The sequence below is a fragment of the Pinus tabuliformis genome, chromosome 3_2 (assembly GCF_031772625.1).
Source record: "Pinus tabuliformis cultivar Carrire ecotype Pingquan chromosome 3_2, CPIR1, whole genome shotgun sequence".
Taxonomy (NCBI): domain Eukaryota; kingdom Viridiplantae; phylum Streptophyta; class Pinopsida; order Pinales; family Pinaceae; genus Pinus; species Pinus tabuliformis.
This window is the reverse complement of record NC_142302.1, coordinates 1,133,046,662-1,133,062,826: the sequence shown is the minus strand read 5'-3', so window position 1 is coordinate 1,133,062,826 and position 16,165 is coordinate 1,133,046,662. Positions and strand designations below refer to the sequence as shown.

The 16,165-nt window shown below is 36.7% G+C and overlaps 1 protein-coding gene across 1 annotated transcript; it reads right to left on the bottom strand.

Moving 5' to 3' along the window:
- Positions 1-212: 212 nt before the first annotated feature.
- On the bottom strand, positions 213-14,963 carry RIN1 (P-loop containing nucleoside triphosphate hydrolases superfamily protein). Its single transcript, XM_089417664.1, has 12 exons — positions 14,693-14,963; positions 14,417-14,605; positions 13,477-13,608; positions 13,129-13,278; positions 12,562-12,717; positions 6,207-6,341; positions 6,060-6,125; positions 5,842-5,948; positions 5,601-5,700; positions 5,393-5,484; positions 844-913; positions 213-748 (listed from the first exon to the last, which is right to left on the bottom strand). Exons 1-12 carry the CDS (start codon positions 14,771-14,773, stop codon positions 656-658), a joined length of 1,371 nt encoding a protein of 456 aa, XP_089273790.1. The 5' UTR covers positions 14,774-14,963; the 3' UTR covers positions 213-655.
- Between the last annotated feature and the right edge of the window lie 1,202 nt (positions 14,964-16,165).

Here is a 16,165-nt window from a genome sequence, read left to right as displayed (position 1 = left end):
AGAACTAAAAGAAATATTCATAGTAACAACAGTAAACTTTGTCAGAGATCTGTCTTCCAGATCCAACACCGAAATCTTTTAAATTGCTGACGCATCTCAAGCCAGTAAACTTGGCATCTCACAAGAAGCAAGTTCTCATATTTTTCATGATAATAAAACACAATTTATAACATGATATTAGCAGTGAACATTGTAAGACTATAATAACATGATAATATAAATCAGTGTCCAAAATTGAATAACAGTGAGAAACTACTTAGTAGCATGATAATAACAGTGAGCTTAGTATCTAACAAGCAATCCATGTCCAAAATTTCCATACAGCAACATGGTATATAAGCCTAACACCAAAGCTGACTCAGCCTTCTCTAACTCTAAACCCTCAACAGAATTTACAACTTTAAATTACGTGTGCATGTAAACAAAGATGCACACTGACATTCGGCAGAAACTTGACTGGACAGACGATTGCTGCATCACATAATGCAGCATAAATCCATCTGTCCCTAGACACACTAAAGGTATCCATGTTCGTCTCAGGGACAATAGTTAATGAAACTTCCAGTGAACACTGAAACAGTCACTGAACAAAATACCCCTATATTTCTGCAAGGATGTAATTTATAACGCTTCACACTTCACAATCCAGACTGATTTATTGTGAGATGTATCTGTCAGACTGCTCTTGAAGAAGTCTTCCTGAGGCCTTTGCATCTAGGAACAATGTGCTAACGTCTTCTAGGTCTTCCTGAAAAAAGAATATCAGCAAGAAAAATAAGCACCAACAATATGAACCAATCTATTAAAATGCAAGCTACTAGAAATTTGTAATCAGATAATGACCTTGCAAACTTGATCACGACCATTAGTCCGTGCCACAATACTTGCAGGTGATAAGAGCTGGACTGCATGCCTGCACATAAGAGGAATAACCAAATGTTCAGAATACACAATTTGGTCATCCGATAAATTTAAAGTCACAATTGACAAATATTAAACCATGTTTTCTTTAGTCCTTCAGAAGCATGTAAAATATGATGCAACAATACAATGATATAAATAAAACACAACTTTTGAATCAAATATACGTGACAAAAAATATTAGAAATTACAGATGGATGACAAAACAAAAGAACAGGAATAAAATATCACAAAAGAAAGTCAGCACCCTCAACTAAGAAACATGCTTTGGTGCTGAAAAACGTCTTTCCCCTGACAACTGTACATACATGGGCAATAAAACAGGAAAATAAATGCAGACCCTCAGTCAAAGTGGACACTGAACGGGCTTTCTATCTTGTAAAATTGTCATTGATGCATAAAGCAATATTTCCAGTATTTACAATATTTCAATTCTCTTGAAGAGCAAATATCAGCTAAGGGTCAATTACGCGACTTCTGCACATCTAGACACTTAGACCTATGCAAAAGTAGCTGCCTAATGCTACTCTTATTAACAATTATCAATCAGTTCACCTTATATGTGCCACTATGATTTTGAGGTGTTTAATTTACTTTTTTAAGAAAAATTATAAACATGTTTATACACCATCAAAATTATAACTGGCTCTATCTTCCATTACAATTGAATGGAGGAATTTGATATGGTGGATAAATCTATTAATCTTTGGAACCAACCAATGTTTTTTGTCAATCTTTTATAATTCTGTTCAATATCCATCTTTCAAGGATTTTGATAGAATAAGTATGACCCAGGTGGATATTGGTGGCCACCCGTCTATTCCATCTAGACCTCCAGTTGGTTTCATATGTTTCATTGATTATAGCAGCATTTACTATTTTTAGCAGTTTATCAAATCCTAAACTTTCAGCGCTGTTTTGACACCCTAAACAGCGTTATTTTGAGGTCCGCAACAGGGCCATAGCCATAGGCAGGGGCCTGCCACAAATCCTGTAGTACTCAAAGAGATCTTTCCAACAACGTATCGTACGCACCAAATGGAGATCATATGACCAAGTTACAACCCCAAGAAGTTGGCTGTGCAGCTAATCCCAACGGGACCCACAGACTCTTGGCGTTCCATCTCTTGGGGTTAGGGTTTTGGTTGTTTTCAGTTTTCCCTTGTTGTTCAATAATAAAAAGGCCATTGAGCCTTATTGTAACACAATTCGGAGGCATGTAGCCCATACATCTCTCCTCAGAAATAAACTACCATCATCCAAGCTAGTTTATTTCCATTTTGTATGTAAGCATATTTCAATTCTTTGATATTAATGAAATGAAGTTTTATTTCCACTGCATCTCTGTGTTTATGTTTGTACTTGTATCCTGTTGCGTTCCTGTATAAGTCCAGATCAAAGGATTTTGATGGGGTGAATAAATCTAAACCTTTAGAACTAATGAATGCTTTCGTCATTCTTTTATTTTTTAGTTTAACATAACATCTATGTTAAACTAATGATTCCTGAACTCTTTATCTCTTCCTATTTCAAAATAGCCCTGGACATGACAATCGTATCCAAAGCAATGCCAAATCATCTCTTGGGTCTTGATAACCTCTTTCCTTATTTGTTATAGGTCCATGAGTTATCTGCTTAATTGAATTCGGTGAACTCTCTCTACTTATCTAACACGGTTGGAATCCAAACAGTTGCTAGAATTCCAAAAGGCCCACCCAGCAGTTTGGTAGACAATTCTCCAAATACAGTAAACCAAATCCATGTCTCGCTGCAGATATTTTCTGCCATATCGTAATGCTCAGGGCCAGTATACTGTCTCGCTAACTTAATTTTCAATTTGACATCTTTTATTCATATCCTCTCTGAAAATCACTATATGGGATGGCATCACTAATCTAGGAGTGAATATTTCTTAAACTGAAGCTTTTATGAAAGATGATTCATGACAGATGCAATCTTTCCATAGAAAAAAGCTCAGCATCATCTCTAACTGAGCATTAGCAGATGCTGAATACTAAATTTCATTCTATACTGCATGCAGTAGAACATGCTTGGTATAAATTAAAATAACCTTCTCAGTATTCACACAGGCATGTACACATACACACAAACCACAATCATGCGATTTACTTGGCTTTAGTCTTTCATGTAAATTCCACCGCAATTTTTAAATTCTCGTCCGTACTAATTTAGTAATTCCAATATTGTTAGCAGCTCAGTTCTCAATCTCAGACAGCCAATGGAAATTTGTGGTTTGTTTTCCATAGTTCCTAAAACAGCATAACTATAGCTCAAAATCTTATTGTACCTTTTCTCAATGCTGAATGTCATAGATCTTCCCATTGTGAATCAATACATAGCTTTTCACATAAGTAAATCAATACTGATGTATTATTCATTTTACACCGCACGCAGTAGAACATGCTTGGTACAAATAGCCTTCTTAGTATTCACACAGATGTGATATACACACAATCAATAATAACGCACAATTTACTTGGCTTTAGTGTTTCATGTTTTCCACTGCAATTTTTAAGATTTCACCCCTGCTAATGTAGTAAGGGAAAGGAAATCCCATTCCCAATTTCAAAATTGTAAGCAGCTCAGTTCTCAATCCAAAACATTACGAATGGAAATTCTTGTTTGTTTTACCATAGTTCCTAGAAATGCATAACTACAGCTAAATCTTGTTGTGCCTCTTCTCAATGCTAAATGTTATAGATCATGGAACCACAAACAAGCTGACAAGTTAAATGTGAAAAGCTTTCAGCTAATTGAATCAATACAAATGTATGGGCCCATGTTGGATTGCATTTAGTTTTCAACCTGTCCTTGAATCATTCATTGAGAAAGAAAAACCAAAGTTGATGGATGACATGAAGTGCCAAACATCTACTATTCACAAAAGCCCTCAGCTCCACTGTGAGAGTTTCAATCTCCCTTGGTCGCTTAAATTCCCACCCCTAAAAATGGTGTGGATACTACTGAACAGTATCTTCCGATGAACAAAATAAATCGGATCACTTAATAAAGGACATTGGCGTACGCAAAAATAAACGCTAGGTGTGGAACCAATCACTGAATGGATCAATAAAGGACAGTGTTAATGGAGGCTTGGCTAGTTGTCAAATTGGGGGTGGTGATGACGGACGTAACCCTCGACCAGGTTTCAGTTCCCCCCAACTACAATCCTTTAGAGCCATATAAGCTGGCCAGGTTTACAGGTAGGAATTGGGATTCTATTTGAGAATGCAAGCAACTCATCATACTCACTGTCAATATGATGGTATTCATCAAGTAGTCAGAAAACTTCGTCAAAATGTAAGGTGAGGGTGTAAATTTGAGCCCTTCCTCTCCACATCACAAAATGAAAAAGGAAAAAGCAAAGAAAGCATGTGCGTAGATGTGATATAGCTCCTATATTTATGGTATTGGTATAGCAATTTGCCTTCAGTTTACTGTGTTGAGTTGTGTCAAACAGAAGATGAAGTATGTTCTGCACAGTTTCAACTGCATCCTTTCAGTTGACTTGAGCACATTATACTTGTTTAGGGAAAGTACAATACAGCTATCCATATTCTTTATCAACAATCTCCATTAGTTTAAATATCTATCTTCCGGATCACATAAATGCGTTGATTGTCGACACGTTTCAAACCAGCCAATGTGGTTCATCATCAGAATGGTTAGATGAAGAGCATCTGATCTAAATTCTAGCAGGGGTATAAAAGGAGGAAGGAGTCAAAGAATTAAGGACTGGTCAAAAAAAACTGTTAGAAAAATAAATTCAAAATAATAAATATAGATAATAAAAATATAATAACATTAATAAATAATAATAAGGTCAAATAAAATTAGAGCTAAATAAGTAATCATTAAATATTAATATATATTTATAAATAATACAAATTAAATAAATTAATAAAATAATATATATATATATAGAGGTCAAATGGAACAAGGACCAAAATTAGTAAATAAAACAATACAAAATAAACCAAGACAAATGAAAACAAAAATCAAGAGTCAAATAGAACATTTAAAATGTTATTAAGTCAAATGAAAACTAAATATAAGGGAATCCAAAATAAAGTCAAATGAAAACTAAATATAAGGAAAATAAAAAATAAAAAATTAGATAAACAAATAAAATTATTTATAAATAATTTAAAAATCAACTTTCTCCGTTAGTAGTTTGCTGTGATTTTCAATTACTTTCCCCTTAAATTTACCTTTGTTATCCAGATTCCCTTTCCTACGTTTCAATAAATTTATATCCAGTATTAGATTTTTTCTATTACCATAGTTTTTGTTAGAGATGTTATATCTGCTCCTTAGTGTATTTGACATGTCTAAAATAAACAATCATTTGCTGTTTTTTGTCATCATTGAATATTAGCATGACAAATGAATGTAAAATAAATATGTTATGCAACACAGAAACATAAAAGTTTGGAAAATAGAGCATTGCCTCAGTGATGCGCGTTCTCCTATCTCTCCTAGGAATGCAAGACTTTCTTCATCAATCGTTAGTCCTTCAACCTGCGCACGAATTGCTAGAATCTGCAATAATAAGAAAGAACTGAAAGTAAGCTTCATAATAATGATCACAGATTTCATCAAAAACATAATGCATCAAGTCAAACACTATATGCAAACAATTCTGCCACAAAGCATACCTGTACAATTTCTGAAGGAGTGTAAGGAAGAGTGCGAATAATAACAATACGATCTAACAAATCAATTGGCATACCATGTGGACTACTAATATCCGTCCCTCTGCAACCCATTACTATAAAAATCAATGTTGATTTTCATAAAGACCACTGACAGTACAGATAGACAGATGGTTTTTCGTTCAAACAAAAAGGCAAAATGTATCATTAATGCGTATTATATAGCAATGGAATCATCAATTACCGAATATTGCATATGCCTCTATTTGTTGCAAAAATCACTATTGGAGATAATGAGCTCTCCAAAGCACGATTAAGATAAGCAAAGCATTCCATATCGAGCATGTGCACCTGCAAATATTAAAGTCATAACTGGAACTTCAAAAACTTGCAAGGAAAATAACACTGCACTAACATCAGGAAAACATAATAAATATGAATCATCATACAAGAACACTATACCTCATCAATAAAAAGCACACCTGGAACAAGTTCTGCAACTCCTTCCTCTATATATCTATCAACCACCTGCCACAATTAAATCATATCAACACAACTGCTAACCTTTTAGGTGAAAATGCATATCAATAAAATCCAGAATTGAAAAACCTTATTTATCTCTTGGCGTAATTTATCTGTGATTTCAGTCTTCCTAGGCTTCATCATCTGACCCATTAAAGAAAGTATATCTTGTCCTCCTTGAGGTCGGGCATTCGCTGCATCTAAGTCCTGCAGGGTGACATCCTGAAACAAAACAACCAGATATACTTGATGAAACATGTATAACCTGTAATGCGAAAAAATATTTTCCTGCAACCTTCTTGGCTATAAGAGTAAATTAAAAGTATATGGTATGAAGGAAAATTTGTATCTAAAATCATAAGTAATATTTAAGTGGTACAGTTTCATTGATCCGCTGAAAAGATAAGAAAGATATCTAAATATCATGATTGTATGTGGACTATAAAGCATTTAACAGATAACTAGAAAAATACATATAATTTTAAAGATTCCAAGTCAATATTCCAAATCATTAGAGACAAAATATGCAAAATCTGCTCATGTATATCCCATGCAAGGGTGAATATATCAAAATCACACTCATCAAACTCATCACCATTGCTGGAAATAAGATCCTCAGCATGAGCTGCAGGACCATCCTCTGTCTCAGAGTTGTCTTCTCATATTCACCACAACTTGCCCTACCATAAATAATATTCCACCCCTTTAGAACACTTTCTTTCTTGTTTAAGAAAATTAGAACAGACTGTCCCGTACTACAATAGACTCTTGCCAATTCCAGCTCTTAGCAGTCAAATTTTAAATAGTCTGATGAGATTGTAAAATGAACATAAACCTGGAAATCAGTGCTTGCTGGGGGGAAGGTTTTTAGGTTCTCTACAAGTGGTTATGTATCCAAGTAATTCCAGGCTCTCTCTCAACCTGCTTGAAAATCTAGTTTTCTTTTAGGGAAGGGGCATGGTTCACTTTCTCCTCCTTCATAAATGCCTTAAGGTCCTACAGGGTTAATGGTACTTTTGAAATTGACGTGAATGTCAAGAACTCTTGAGTCTAACAGTCAAGCACGAAGGGGGGTGAACAGGGTACTGGCTAGCTATCAGAGTCTTCTAGAACCATTGGGGGGTCCCGCTGTATGATCTGGGGGAATGTGTGAATGAGGGATATGCCTAACATCTGAGTTCAAAATGAGGAAACTCCAAATGGATCTCCAGCTGCTCCTCTAGGGCTGGGAGGCTATCTGACATGAGGGAGGTACTCTACTCTGATACCGGCTGGAGCTGATCTCTCTAGCACTCTGAGAATGTGTGACCTGATGTACGGAACAGTACCAATAAGCCGCTCTCAAAAACAGGTCTCCCTGAACAGGAAGTTGAGGAGAAACTCGAGGTCTCACTATTCTGCTATTTGGTGCACTCTGGAACTCTGCCTGTTGTTTCTTGCTCCAATCTGATGGGGTCAACAAGGAAGTATGAGGTGATCGTCTAGGCATCTTAAGGAACCAAGATCTGTGGCAGAAGATTTCCCTGATGAAGAGGGATAAGCATCTCTAGTCTTGATACCGAAACAAAGATAAGCAATAACTCTAAGCTCATATTATAGGAGACACCAAAAAATAAGGTGTATGTCCGTCTCCATTTCCTGAAGGCGGCACACCAAGCAGATCCTATTAGATCGAGGTATATGGTGATTCGTCTCTATTCAGAGCCAATGGGAGTTGACCCAAAGTTGTACCAAAGGGATCCTAAGGGAGCCCATCCAATGCCTATGCATATAGGGGGAAGCAAACGATGGTGCCATCACATAACTCCAAAAAGTGCTCTAGATAGAAGGACATCTTCAAGCACGGGCTCATCAATGGTGAGGTCCAAGTGAACTAAGTCTTGAATTTGTAGATGTCTTCATTGATGGCATAGTTCAATACCTATCTAGTTCCCAAGAGATGGATCAAAGCATCAAGGGAGAATCCAAAACAGGGCAGGTGCTCTAGGGAGAGAATAATAGACTGGAGAAGCCAAGATGCCTATGAGAATCAGCCTTCTGCATGACCTGAGGGAGGATCTGAAGCGAGATCCTCCAAGGAGCATAATGCAAGGTAGAGATACTTTTCCCTTCCAATTGTAGAGTCTCTGAGAGATCAGACTCTATGAACGAAGGAAACCAGACGAAAATGACCTCGAGGCAAAAAGGGGTGGTTGTCAACCTCTATATTCAATATTACAAGTGTTAAATCAAAATATAGCCCCAAGGGTTAGCTCAAGCGATCACAAGCCAAACATGAGATCTCACCCCCAAAAATGGGTAGGTCACAATTTCAAATCTCAAAACCCTCTCAAGACTAGACTCTATAATCAAGGCCAACAATTTACCCCATGTAACATCAATGGATCATAAGTACTCAAAGTTTTCTACAAGGCGTTCTTTGGAAAAACATAGTGAAATCACAATATACATATGACTGCCTTGAAAGGCACAAAAATTAACAGTCCTATCATTGTCTTGAAATAGTCTCTTTCTTTGTCCTGTCACTATATATTACAATTTTCCTAGGCTACTCTAGGGCAACCTTTGAAAATTCATTCACAACACTCTTTACAACCCAAACTCTATTAAAAATCCAGACAAAGATCAAAACAAAGAAGATAAATTTGAACTTCTTACAACTCCTACATTAGTAAAGTGAGTAAATTATTTCTATCTATCTATCATACAACTTGAGTGAGCCTAATGATTAAGAATGAATGCTTCCTCGTTAGACGTCATAGGTTCGAATCTAGAGGGGGTTAGAGTATGTACCTTCATAGTGAAATCACAATATACATATGACTGCCTTGAAAGGCACAAAAATTAGTAGTCCTATCATTTTCTTGAACCCGTTCTCGATTTGCGCTCCGCTCGAGAGTGGATAGGGAGCGCACTCCCGAAGGGAACAAATTTCGAGGGCGCACTCCCTTTGAAAATATTTGCTCCCTGTTTTTGAGGGAGCGTTTAAGGGAGCAGTAGGGAGCGAAGAAGGTGTAGAACCATATCAGATTTCCTTGAAGAAGGGTGTAGGAATGATGTGGATTCAAAAATTTATCGGTTTCTCTATGCATGTGGGATACCATTCAATGTTCTTTACATGAAATGTGGGATACCTTATTGGCATGAAATGGTTTTTGCCATAAATGATGCCCCCAGAGGATATAAGAGCCCTGGGTATGACAAGGCTAGAATTGTTGGACTTAATCATGAAAAAGCAAAAATATTACATTCTTTGAGTAAAATGACAAATTCTTGGACTAAGCATGGGGTGTCAATTGTATGTGATGGATGGTATGGACAAATGTAAAAGGCAAGCCATTGATAAGTGTTCTTGTTGTGTTTGTTAGTGCTACCATCTTCCTTTCAGCATATGATTACTCATAGAAGTTCAAAATTGGCATCAACATTGCAAAACCATTACTTGAAACAATTGAACGTATTAGGCCATACAATGTCATCCAAGTCATCATTGATAATGCTACTAATTGTAAGGCAGTGGGAGCAATTATTGAGGATAAATACCCCAACATATTTTGGTCTGGGTGTTTGGTTCACACAATGAACATTTTGATGCATGATGTTATTAAGAACAAAAACCAACAATACAAATGGATTGGTGATTTGTACAAGAGAGGAAAACAAATGATAAAATTTATTACAAATCATAGCAATACCCATGGGCTTTTCCGCAGTCACTCAAGATTGGAGTTCTTGAATATTGCAAAGACTAGATTTGCTAGCTATTACCTCACCTTCAAGCGCCTTTTTAAGGTAAGAGAGTCATTGGCTAGCATGGTATCAAGTCAACACTGGCAAGTATTAAAGGACAAGGCTCCAAATGCAATTGACAAGCAAGGTTTTGAATAGGTGGACGAGACTGCTCTTGATGGTCTATTTTGGGTACTTGTGAGGGAAGTATTGCAATTCACCAAGCCCATTTATTGCATGATTCACTTAGCAAATACAGATAAATTAGTGATTGGAGAGGTGTATGAGTATATGGATAGCGTGTTGGGGCAAAAAAAGGATATTGTTCAGAAAAATGATCCCAACTTGTATACAATGATTCACAATTGTGTGTGTGCATGGTGGAATAAACTTAATATTCCACTACATGCCTTGGCGCATATCCTTATGCCAAAATACTACTCTCCATCTTGGTTGGGCCAACCTGCACCTAGGCGTGGGGTTTGGATCAAACCCCATAGAGATCCAGAGGTATCTAAAGGATATATGGAAGCATTAGACAAGTTGGTACCTAACAAGGAGGAGTGTGCAAATTTGCGTCTTGAATTAGGCAGATACTTGAGTTGCACTGGTTTGTTTGGTTCTTTGCATGCAATGGAAGATAAATACAGATTTGATGCTCTCACATGGTAGGAAGCATATGGGGGCATGGGACTTTTGCCAAAATTGGCAAAAAGAAAGTTCTCACTGGTTGTAAATACTTCTTCTGCAGAGAGGTGTTGGAGCACCTACAACTTCATACATAATGTGAGAAGAAACAGACTCAATGAAAACTAGGCAGAAAGCTTGGTTTATGTGCACTACAACTTGAGGTTGTTGAGTCATTATTGTGATCGAGCTTATGATGATCCAACATATAAAATTTGGGACAAGCACCCAAAGGACGATAATTTGGAGGATGACACTATACATCTTGAAGAATTGGAAGCAAAACTTTTGAGAGATAATGATGAAGCAACAACAACCATGCCAACCCCACCATCTAGAAGCAGTGCAGTGCTCAAGTTCCAACTATTGTTCTTTGTCATCGCCTCCATCTACATCCTCACGTGGAGGGCATGTGCCTTTTGGTTCTGGTCATGCAACTATGCAGGAGGAGACTCCTAGAAGACCATCACGACCTACTCAAAAATTAGGCATTTCTCATGGCATGAAGTAGTTGCAGATAATAGATTTATTTGTCTTTTCTAGTTTCTAGTAGTTTTAATAATTGTCAACTCTTTCATATTTATTATGATATTTTTTGTAAATAGTACATGACAATTTAAGTTTGAAGCTTGAAGTTGGCAATTATAACTCATTGGTAATGAATTATGAATATGATGCTTCGTGAAAGTTGATAGTTGTTTCATTTCATGTTAGAAATTCTTTGTTGTAATGGTTACACTTAGCTTACAAGTACAACTTTGGTCATCAATGATGATAAATGTTATATATTGAATTTTGAAAGCTTGAAACTTTAAGATTGATGAATCATGAGACTCGATATGTTGTGTATGTTACTAACTTGTGGACGTGGTTGATGAAGATTATAACTTCTAAATGATTGATGTTATATGGTTCAATCTATGTTTTTATGCTTTTTATATCTAATTCATCATTCTACATGCTTTTGTTGATATACATGCATCAAAATATTGGCAAGGTTATATATTATATAAAAATTCACTCCGAAACCGAGAGCATCTAAAAATGTCACTCCCACTCCCAAGTAACCTTGCCAATGCAACCAAAAAGCCATTGTAAATCTGATGTTCTCTCCAATTTTTTATTTTTACGACTTACACAAACCATTCATGATTCAAGGAATATTGAATGAAAATGTGCATTTGCTAGAGCAATTGAGATGACCTTCAAATGTGGTGCCAATCATCATCATCAATGCACAAGTGCTAAATGCAGAAGGATTGGCTATGACAAAAAATCATTGCTTGGACTGCTTGAATCTTAACTTTGATATGACCTTTTTTGGCCAGAGTATTCAATTACTGAGATAAATTGAACTACTTTGGCATCAAGAGAGCTTCACCACATTAAGATGAATAAAATGCACTTATGTCTTGGTATATCTTCCATGTTTGCAAGATGTGTCTGAGTTTGCAATTTTGATCACTTATCCACTAATTTCAAAGCTAGACCTTTCAAGCTTTGGGCTATCTTCATGCCTAATATATAGAATGTGCTTGAAATAACATATATTTCAGGAATTTAATAAATTCTAGCTTCATATAGCCAGGTATGGACTTTCTTTAAAAACTTAATTTGTTTCAATCCTGTTTCTGGTAATATGCCATATACCTTCCCAATGCCCATATACATGCTTCACTGGTTTCTGCTACATATGTTCAAAAGAATGAACAAAGTCATAAAAAAACAACTCCAAAAATGTTAAAATTGGATCTCTACTATATGCCCCAACTCTAGATTGTGAAATTTCTGCTGATAAGATGCTACATGACTTGAAGAAAATCCCTCCTATTTTCAGTGCAAATCAACTGAATTCTATTCTGTCAGTGAGTAGCAACCAGCAGTTGTGCCCACTTCATTCATCCATTCAACTTTTGAAGTTACGCTGAGAGAAGTGTTACCCAGATTTGTACAATAAATTTAGGAAAGATAGAAAGCCACTTTCCTGTAGCTAATTTAAAAATGCATATACAAGATAAAAATGTACCTGAACTATCTCTTTCTTCTTGTGGACTTCACCTTTCGGTAATGGAACATATTCTTCTGCTTCAAGATCAAATTCCGTGGCAAATGCATCACTTCTTCCTACCCTTTTAACTGCACCACTGTTTGCCTCTATGTATATTACATCCCCTGCTGCCACCTGCAATGGATTGGTAGACCATACATTATTTGGAATTGTGCATACAAAAAAGCATATATGAAAATAAATCTCTTTTTCACCTGAATCCAGCTTTACAATTTCAATTCCAAATATACGCAAACTTTCCAGAGGTTACCAATATTAGCAGCCTTCATGCCATAATCAATCATTCCATACCAGTTTGCAAGGGTGCAACTGGGGTACAAGTGCAGGGAAAGATGCAGCAAAAGTTGAAATAACTGAAGCAAGGGTGAATTTTTTCTAAACTAGATGTGCAACAGCGTGGTTATTTTCCTTTGTAAAGAAGGAAGTTATTTGGATATGGATGCAGCAGGCACATGCGTGCAGCTGATAGGGGATAGAAGCCCATGCAACTATGTTTCAGAATCCATACTATAGGTTTAAATATACCTTTTCCTTTATCAATGCATCATAGATAGTTGGATCTAGCTTTAGCTGTTTTGTGCCTTTAACTGTTTTCAGCCCAATAATGACGTGGCTGATACTCTTTCCATAACCACCTGTAGTACTCTCTGTTTCCTCTGGTGAAAGTTCTGTCACCTGAACAGAGAATTAACATTAAAATAGAACAAAATAGCAAAAGATTTGATAAAAATATATCAATCTGTATGAATTTAAAACTAAACTAGAGTGATTAATCTGAGATGAAAAGAACATCAGTATATAACTATAAAAAGCCTTCCAAACTAGATGCTAGAAAGCTAAAAGAAATCCATTATTTAAAAATAAGGAACTTGCCTCTCCTTCAAAAACCTCTTTATTTTCCTTAATACGAAGACCAATAGCCCTCCGAAAGTTCTCCATGAGTACCTCTGTCTTCTTCACTTCTGATGAGTACACCTCTGACCCCACCATAGGACAGAAAGGAACCTAGATACCATGAAAAGACTTCAGATAATAGATTGAGACATGCAGATCCAAAAACTAAGAATAATGCGCATTCTATATTTTCTAATTGTCTAGCCTTTGCCAGGTCGACCCTTGTGTCATTGCTTCTAGTTCTATGATAGTCTTATGGGCTTTTCTAATGACAAAACATACATATGATAATAAGAACCCTTGATCAGAAACCAAATCAAGTTTTCTACAACAACGGCGCACAAAATGCTACATGCAATACCCGTATTACCAGACTTCCAAATCCAATGCCACTAATATGACTTGAATTAGCAAGTAGAACATGAATTTTGTAAGTTGGACGGGTGTAATATGAGTTTCATAAGTCGGACTAAGTTCCCTGTCTATGAAAGATTCAGAAAATTGATTTTTCGGACTACATTCCAGGCAGGAGACTAGCAAACCCGTAACTGTCCATAATCCATGTCATTTTGTAGTATGCACTATCACGAAGGTACTTTAAAGTTATTAATGAAAATTTGCAATGCATGAACGCTGTAAGCTTTAGAAAGGTTAGTTAACATTATTCTTCTTCATTTACTTCCTGATGCGTATTTGTCCGAACAGATTGACTTTGAATGGGGTTTAATGAAACCTTTTAGGAATTGAAAATTCAAACCTGTGGCTCTTTGTATTGAGTTAACATTCTTCTTCTTCCTTTACTTTCTAATGCGTATTTGTCAGAACAGACTGACTTTGAATGGGGTTTAATGAAACCTTTTAGGAATTGAAAATTCAAACCTGTGGCTCTTTGTATTGAGTAGTATAATGAAATATTTACCTTACTTCCGAGCTCCTGAGAGATACCAAGGGCAAGAGCAGTTTTGCCGGTTCCAGGAGGACCTGCGAGAAGAAGGGCACGGCCAGCCATCTTCTTCTGGCGAATCATATCGACCACCAGCCCGGCTGCTTCCCGAGCTTCTTGCTGCCCGACGAAACCCGCTGCCAGAGGCAAAGCTCTGCCATCTTCCTGATATGGAAACAAGCTTGGAATGTTATTAAAAATGGGCTTTAAAACCCTTGAAGAAATAGGGAAAAAGAACAGTGGGCAACCAACCCTGAGGCCGAGGCCTTTGATGTGCGTGTGCGTTGCAATCCGCTGCTTCTTTGCGGTGGACTGGACTTCTTCTATCTTCATTTCTACTTCCTTGCTTGTGTGATTCTAATCCTCGCCTCTCCAGCCACTGAAAGAAGAAGAGGAAACGAACCTCGTGAAACCCTTATTGCGCTGTTGCAGAGCCCTATTTGAAATTAGTTGCGATCGTTCTGTCACCTTAGTATTTCCCACTATGGATGAAAAATGCCGCAACCTTAAACCATTCAGTCTCTTTCTATCGCTATTTAATGGGAAGGGTGGACGGGTGGGGTTCCGTTGAATTTAAAATTAACTTCTTATTAGAGTTTATTGAATCGTTATTAGAGTTTAGAGTTTATTGAATGGTTGGGTATTAGGGGGATGAATTATATTTTTCGTTGGAAAAGCCTAGGTCAAAAATTTATTTTCTGCGATTTTTACTTAAAAAAATTAATAAAATTTGAATAAAAAATATATATTTTATTATTATATTGTGAAGAAGTTAAAATTTGTCTACTTTATAAATTGGGTATTAGAAATAGTAAATTGGGTATTAGAAATAGTAAGTGCGGTATAGAAGTTTAATTTTCAAGAAAAAAAAAAAAAAAAAAAAAAAAAAACTTTTTTTTTCAAATTATCAATAATAATAATTAGGTGAATGGTAAGGATTTAATCTCCACAAAATATTATAGAAAATTTACAAATTAAAGATTAAGATTTATCTCTTAAGTAGTCATATCTTTTTTTAATTAAATTGATTAACCGACAAAATTAAGTTCAAGAGGAAAAAGAGTTTATTACTTGGAGGAGCTATGCTAGGGTTAGGGTTTGATTATGTAGAATTTTCTAACACCACCATTTCCCAGCATCATCCAGCAAGGAGATGTTTTAGATTTGGGTAATATTACTTTAGCTACATCGGGTTTACTCTATGAGTGCCCAAGTGGGGAGGTGTAAGGCTTTCGCAAGATTGGTGCGACGGCGCCGGCAAGTCGTGCACGAGGGCGCGCGGGTGCGCTGAACGAAAGTTGCGATGGAGCTGCGGATATAATGCGACAATATGTGCGACGAAAGGAAAAACACTTATGCGACTAAGTGTTGAACGCCATTCATATATATGCGATGGAGTGCGACTTGAGGCCGACTTGTATGCAAGCCTTAAGGGCGCATGTTGAGTGGTTTTGGGGGTCGGCCAAGGGGCTGCACACCCCATGTAAACCCACGCTATGTAGTGTATATATATGAGAGCCTTGAGGCTCATTTGAACAAGAAACTTCACATCTCTTCTACGCATAGATCAAGAAGACAAGTGAATAGTGCGCAGAAATAAGAGGAGTCTGCACATATCTCATGCGCTCCTCTTGAGGGTGCACTTAAGGAGTTCTTGAGGAGATCTTGAGTCGATCGAAGAGTGGGCAAGGTGTGTCCGAGGTGTAGTGGATGTGCAGGTTGTGC